Below are 6,981 nucleotides of genomic sequence, written 5' to 3' on the forward strand. Positions count from 1 at the left end.
TCTCCTCCTCCTCCTTCTATATTCCCCCCCATCTCACTGTGAGCATGTCTGCAAAGTTCTTAGAACATAAGAACATAAGAGATGCCAATGTTGGATCAGGCCAAAGGCCCATCCAGTCCAACACTCTGTGTCACACAGTGGCCAGAAATACCAGGTGCCATCAGAAGAAGAAGAAGAAGAAGAGATTGGATTTATACCCCGCCCTTCACTCCCCAAAGGAGTCTCAGAGCGGCTTACAAACTCCTTTCCCTTCCCCTCCCCACAACAGACACCCTGTGAGGTGGGTGGGGCTGAGAGAGCTCTGACAGAAACTGCCCCTTTTCAAGGACAGCTGTGCCAGAGCTTGTGACTGACCCAAGGTCACATCAGCAGGTGCAAGTGGAGGAGTGGGGAATCAAACCCGATTCTCCCAGATTAGAGTCCGCGCACTTAACCACTACACCAAACTGGCTCTCCAGGAGGTCCACCAGTGGGGCCAGGACACTAGAAGCCCTCCCACTGTTGCCCCCACCCCCAAGCACCAAGAAGACAGAGCATCCCTTGCCCCAGAGCCCCTATCTATACCTTGTGGCTAATAGCCACTGATGGACCTCTGCTCCATACGCTTATCTAATTCCCTTTTGAAGCCGTCCATGCTTGTAGCCGCCACCACTTCCTGTGGCAGTGAATTCCAAGTGTTAATCACTTATTAGTTCTTATTAGGATGGTAAGGATATAAAAGGAAACTGTGTAGACACAGACCAGTGGTGCATTCAGTCCAACATATCTTTTATCAGAGGGGCCAACCAGATGTCCCTGAAGGTCCACGAGTAGGGGACGGAGACCAAAGCCTCCCCATACCATTGCTCTCCCAAGCACTGGCATTCAGAGATGCCTCTGCACATGGAAGTTCCATCTAGTCACTGCGGCCAATAAACTATCCTTCAGTCCTTTGACCAAGCCCCTTTAAGAGTCCACTAAACTAGTGAATCCAGAGTAGCTGCCATGTTAGTCCGCTGTAGCTAAATTAAGCAGGGGCTCACTTCATCAGATGCCTAGGAGGGTACACCCATTAGACGACGACTCTTATACAAGCAAACTCTGACTTGCACGCATTCAAGCCGAAACACATTGTGTTCGTTTTTTAAGGTGCCGCTGGGCTTCTCCTTCATTTCACTAAACTACTGTCCCCGGGGGGCAGCACATTCCACAAGTCAATCACGCTTGGAGCACAGTATTTCCTTTGGTCTGTGCGGAATCCGCTGCCCATCAGCTTCATTGATCAGTGAGGACTCAGCACACCCAAACCTGGCACGAGAAATAGGCAGGGTCTTGGTGGAACGTGCCAAGCCACAGGCGACTTATGGCCTCCCTGTGGGGTTTTCAAGGCAAGAGACGTTCAGAGGTGGTTTGCCATTGCCTGCCTCTGCGTAGCAACCCCAGACTTCCTTGGTGGTCTCCCATCCAAATACTAACCAGGGCCGACCCTGCTTAGCTTCTGGGATCCAATGATATTGAGCTAACCTGGCAGGGCACTTAACTGCTTACGTATGAGATGCCCAAGGAACAGGGTGGCGAGGGGGTCATCTGGTTGGCCCCTCTGAGAAAAGATATGTTGGACTGAACGCACCACTGGTCTGTTTCTACACAATCGCCTTCTATATTCTTACCATCCTAATAAGGACTTTGCAGACATGTTCACAGTGAAGAAGAGCTTGGATTCATATCCCGTCCTTCACTAACTGAAGGAGTCTCACAGCGACTTACAAACCCCTTTCCTTTCCCTTCTCCTCCCCACCCCACAACAGACACCCTGTGACATAGGTGGGGCTGAGAGAGCTCTTTCAAGAACTGCTGGTGAGAGAACAGCTCTGAAAGAACTTGTGACTGACCCAAGGTCACACCAGCAGCTGCATGTGGAGGAGTGGGGGATCAAACCCGGTGTCAGCAAGCTGCCATAAGGTGGTGTGTTCCTTTCTGTATGTTCCAATGTGCCCTGTCCATCCCCCCCTGTATTCTACTGTGTAGGTGTTTACTGTCTTTTGCTTGCTACCTCTGCGGAACTGCTCAAGGTCATCCAGCTGGAGGTGGGATGGCCTCCTTCTATATTCTTACCATCCTAATAAGAACTTTGCAGACATGCTCACAGTGAGATGTGTGTGTGTGTGGGGGGGGAATATAGAAGAAGAGCTTGGATTCATATCCCGTCCTTCACTACCCGAAGGAGTCTCAGAGCGGCTTACAAACTCCTTTCCTTTCCCTTCCCCCCAGCCCCTGTGATGTAGGTGGGGCTGAGAGAGCTCTTTCAAGAACTGCTGGTGAGAGAACAGCTCTGAAAGACCTTGTAACTGACCCAAGGTCACACCAGCAGCTGCATATGGAGGAGTGGGGGGATCAAACCCGGTTCTCCCGGATTAGAGTCCGCGCTCCTAACCACTGCACCAAACTGACTGTTTTCGACTCACTGCTTTCAGTCCAGGGAACCTCATGCTGCAATCCTAAACCCTTCTAAACCCACTGAAGTCAACTGTGTTTAGAACTGCAATGTAATTGACCATTCCCTATAGAACAGCACCACTCAGAAGCATGGTGCTGCCTAGACTTTTCCTTGGTGCTCTAGTTATCAGCACCATCTGAATTCCAGCCAAGTAACGGAACATATCTTGGAAACGTCGCTGCCTTATTTACTGTATTCTTATCCCCCCATCCTTTAAAGAGTTCAGGGCAGACTGCATGGGTCTTACTACCTTCAGTTTATTATCTAAACAGTCCTGTGAAGCAGATGGAGATTAAGCAATCAGCCCAAGATTATCTAGCCAGCATCACGGCCAAGATAAGCATTCGAACCCAGGTCTACCATTTCTCATCCCGACACAAAACGGCAAAAATGCCACTGATATCAACTGCATTTGAAAATTGCAAGCTTCATATCTGACCCTTGATCTGTAGATTATACCAGGATCTGGATCTTCCGCTGTAAGAGAATGAGGTGGTGGAATGGATTGTACCACTTCAAACTGCAGGGGGGAGACAAAACTCTTGAATACTTTCCCATGTACGTTTCTGCGGGTAGCCCTGTTGGTCCGCAGTGGAGCAGCTAGATTTGAGTCCAGCAGCACCTTAGAGACCAGCAAGATTGGGGAGTGGGTTATAAACTTAAACACCCAAACTCTTTCTGGTCTCTAAGGTGCTACTGGAATCTAGCTTCCCCAAATAAAATCACTCTGCAGTTAGAATTAATTATCGCATGGCATTATTTGTAGAATAGCCGGGAGATCCTAAGATGGTCTGGCAGTCAGCCGTTCTACCTCTTTCAGTGTTATGCACCACTAGGTGGCAAGCAAGACTTGTTTTTAAGGCAAGAGACGTTTCAGAGGTGGTTTTGCCATTGCCTGCCTCTGCGTCACGACCCTGGTATTCCTTGGAGATCGCCCTTCCAAATACTAGGCAGGGCTGACCCTGCTTAGCTTCCAAGATCTGACGAGATCAGGCTAGCCTGGGCCATCCAGGTCAGGATTCTGCAATTAGAAAAACAGCACCTCAGGGGAAAAGACTCTTGCCTGCTTGTGCCAGTTTTCTACTCAAGGGGGCGTTTTAAGGAGAATAAGAGAAGAAGAAATTGGATTTATACCCCCACCCTTCACGACCCGAAGGAATCTCAGAGTGGCTTACAATCTCCTTTCCCTTCCCCACAACAGACATCCTGTGAGGTAGGTGGGGCTGAGAGAGTTCTTTCGAGAACTGCCCTTGAGAGAACAGCGGTGAAAGAACTTGTAACTGACCCAAAGTCACACCAGCAGCTGCATGTGGAGGCATGGGGAATAAAACCCGGTTCTCCCAGATTAGCGGCTGCGCTCCTAACCACTGCACCAAACGGGACAAGGTTCAAAAGCGTTGCTCCTCATCTGCCCTTTTTCTCCGCAGCCTCTACAGCGCAAGCTGGAGATTTACATGACCTACCTTTCTATGGTGAGGGAAGGCAGCATATACAGTTATAGCCCCATCTCATCAGATCTCAGAAGCTAAACAGGATCAGTACTTGGATGGGAAACCACCAAGGAAGACTCTGCAGAGGAAGACCATGGCAAGCCACCTCCGCTTCTCACTTGCCTTGAAAGACCCTTGCTGGGGTCGCCATAAGGTAGTTGTGACTTGATGACACGTGTACACAACTTGCCTTGTAAAACCTTGAGAGCCAGTTTGGTGCAGTGGTTACGAGTGTCAGACTCTAACCTGGGAGAACCGGGTTTGATTCCCCACTCCTCCACATGCAACCAGCTGGGTGACCTTGGGTCAGTCACAGTTCAATTCAATTTATTACAGGTCTTTATGACCGAAGTCTTGACCAAGAGGATACCAAAGGGGGATAAAATAGGTACATAAAATAGACATAAATATGTCAAGGTACATAATAACAGTCACATAAAACCCAGGCTGAGCCCAGAGATTAAAAATTACCTAACTACACTTGGGGCGGAGCCAACTAACTAAAATCATCCGAAGATTAAAAATCGGTGTCGAAGTTTTCAGAAGTGCTGGACTTTTCAATGCTTCTTGAGAGCAGCAGTCAGTCACAGTTCACTCGGAGCTATTCTCTCAAGAGCAGTTCTCTCAGAGCTCTCTCAGCCCCACCTACCTCACAGGGTGTCGGTTGTGGGGAGAGGAAAGGAAGGAGATTATAAAATGCTCTAAAACTCCAAGTGAAGGGCAGGGTATAAATCCAATCTCCTCCTCCTCCTCCTGTGAAGGCCAGCATAGTCTAGCATGATCTCGTCAGATCTTGGAAGCTAAGCACGGTTGGGTACTTGCACGGGGGGCGGGCGGAGGGCATCAAGGAAGTCTTTGCAGAGGAAGGCAATGGCAAAGCCACCTCGGCTCCTCACTCGCCTTGAAAGCCCCTTGTTGAAATCACCACAAGTCAGTTGTTACTCTACAGCTCATGCAGACATACATACCTTTCTATGAGTCACACGGGTAGTTGAAAAGTGTGTCTCGAAGTTATAGGTTCGAAGGAATGTTTCAGACACCAGATACCCGCGACAGCAGTTTCTCTTAAAGGCGCCAACTGGACTCGGATTTTGTTCTGTCGCTTTAGACCAACACGGCTACCCCACCTGAATCTATCTTCCAAGTTATCCGTCATCTATCTCACTATGAGGATCTCCCCCCCCTCTTTTTTTCAAAGCTGTATCCTGGGTGCCTATTTTTACAAGCTGTCGCATATATAAGATCACCCTCCACATTCACCGATCCAGAATAGCCATTAGGTTCCATGCGCACGAGCACCAGAGCGGATCAGATTGCAAGTCTCCGCGCGACACGCAAGGAGGGCCTGTGAGTTAATGGAAGTTGAGGGGGAGCTCATCCAAGCTCAGTCTGGTCACTATCCAGAAATCTAGGAAATGCTGACCAGCTTGCATGAGTCTACCTGAACATGTACACACAGCGTATCGCTTCCAAAATGCAAAGTGCTTAAAGTTAGCCTGGAAGACAGGTTCCCACCACAGATGTCCCGCTCTTCAATGCCATTTGGGGTTTCTCAGGGGAAACTGGAAAGCAGCTAGGAGCGGCAGTAATATAGTAGTGGAATAAACAGGAATAAATAGCTTTAAAGAGGGGATTAGAGAGAGATTCATGGAGGATAAGTCTGTCAATGGCTACTAGCCGTGGTGACTGAGGGGAACTTCCACAGTCAGAGGCACTAATCCTCTGAACCCCAGAGCCAGGAGGCAACATCAGGGGAAGGCCTCAGTCTCTCTGCCCTGTTGGTGGCCCTTGAGAGGAACTGGTTGGCCACTGGGTGAGACAAGATACTCGACTAGATGGACCACTGGTCTGATCCAGCAGGGCTCCTCTGATGTTCATATGAAGAGCATGAGCTGGGAAGTTCCAGGTTTGAATCTCCACTCTGCCAGAAACTTATTAGTAGCAGTCGCAGGCAAGCCATTTTCTGAGGATGCCAGAATAATGATACTGACATACCCTACAGCAGTGGTGGCGAACCTATGGCACGGGTGCCAGAGGTGGCACTCAGAGCCCTCTCTGTGGGCACACGTGCCATCGCCCCAGCCAGGCCCAGACCATCATTAAAGTGTCGAATTCTCTGCCAAATAATTTTAAGTAAATGAAAGCATTTGGGATTGCTTTCCTTACTTTGTTTGGATCATCTTAAGTTAATGTGTGAGTTGTTTTTTCTAAAGTAAAACCGCAGTATTCAGGTTAAATTGCCATGTTGGCACTTTGCGATAAATTAGTGGGTTTTGGGTCACAGTTTGGGCACTCGGTCTCTAAAAGGTTCGCCATCACTGCTGTTGTGAGGACGGGCAAGATAATGTACAAATACCACAGGCAGAAACTACTTTCTGTCAACCTATGGCATTTTTATCCCACCTTTGTAGCAGGTTGGTAGCAGGCTGAGGTCGGGTGACTGGCCCAAGGTCCCCTAATGAGCTGCATGCCAGAGCAGGGACCTGAGCTTGGGTCTCCTCAGTGCTGGCATGCCACTCTAACCACTGCAGAGCACTGCCCCTGCAGAAGGGAGTTCTGAGTTCGGGAAAGCTCATACCGGAAGGGAGCTCTGACTCTCGGAACCCTATACCCCCCAAAAAAAAAGCTTGTTGGACTCTCAGGCGCTACTGGACTCGAATCTCGCTAGGATAAGTTTCGTTTGCCCTGAAGGGGCCCGCCGGGCTCCTGTTGGAAAGCGCGCGAGTGCGGGGTTCTTCTGCACATGCTCAGGAGCACTCTTTCTCTCGGGGCTGCTGGGAGGATCGAGCGGCGCGCGGGCAAAGGAAAGCACCGCCGGCGCTCGATCCGGACCCCAGCCTTGCCGCAGGCATAGCCCGTCCCCGTGTGCCGCTGCCGCCCCCTCCCTCTCTCCGCCTTACCAGGAGGACGTGCTTGCTCCCCTCGTTGGCCAGCCAGCTCTTGCGGGACACGGCCATGGTGCCATCCGCGGGAGTTGCCCCCGGCGCGGCTTCGCGTGCGTTTGGGGAGCAGCCG

The 6,981-nt window shown here is 50.2% G+C and overlaps 1 protein-coding gene across 1 annotated transcript in view; it reads right to left on the bottom strand.

The window, feature by feature from the left end:
* The window catches only part of NOX4 (NADPH oxidase 4), a 190,418-nt gene extending 183,487 nt beyond the window's left edge, over positions 1-6,931 (bottom strand). Inside the window, exon 1 of the mRNA XM_015421963.1 lies at positions 6,867-6,931. Within this exon, the coding sequence (XP_015277449.1) occupies positions 6,867-6,923 (57 nt within the window). The 5' untranslated portion in view covers positions 6,924-6,931. The remainder of the gene's footprint in view (positions 1-6,866) is intronic.
* Positions 6,932-6,981: the final 50 nt, after the last annotated feature.

This window comes from Gekko japonicus, unplaced genomic scaffold (genome assembly GCF_001447785.1).
Source record: "Gekko japonicus isolate JY-2015 unplaced genomic scaffold, Gekko_japonicus_V1.1 scaffold900, whole genome shotgun sequence".
Lineage (NCBI taxonomy): Eukaryota > Metazoa > Chordata > Lepidosauria > Squamata > Gekkonidae > Gekko > Gekko japonicus.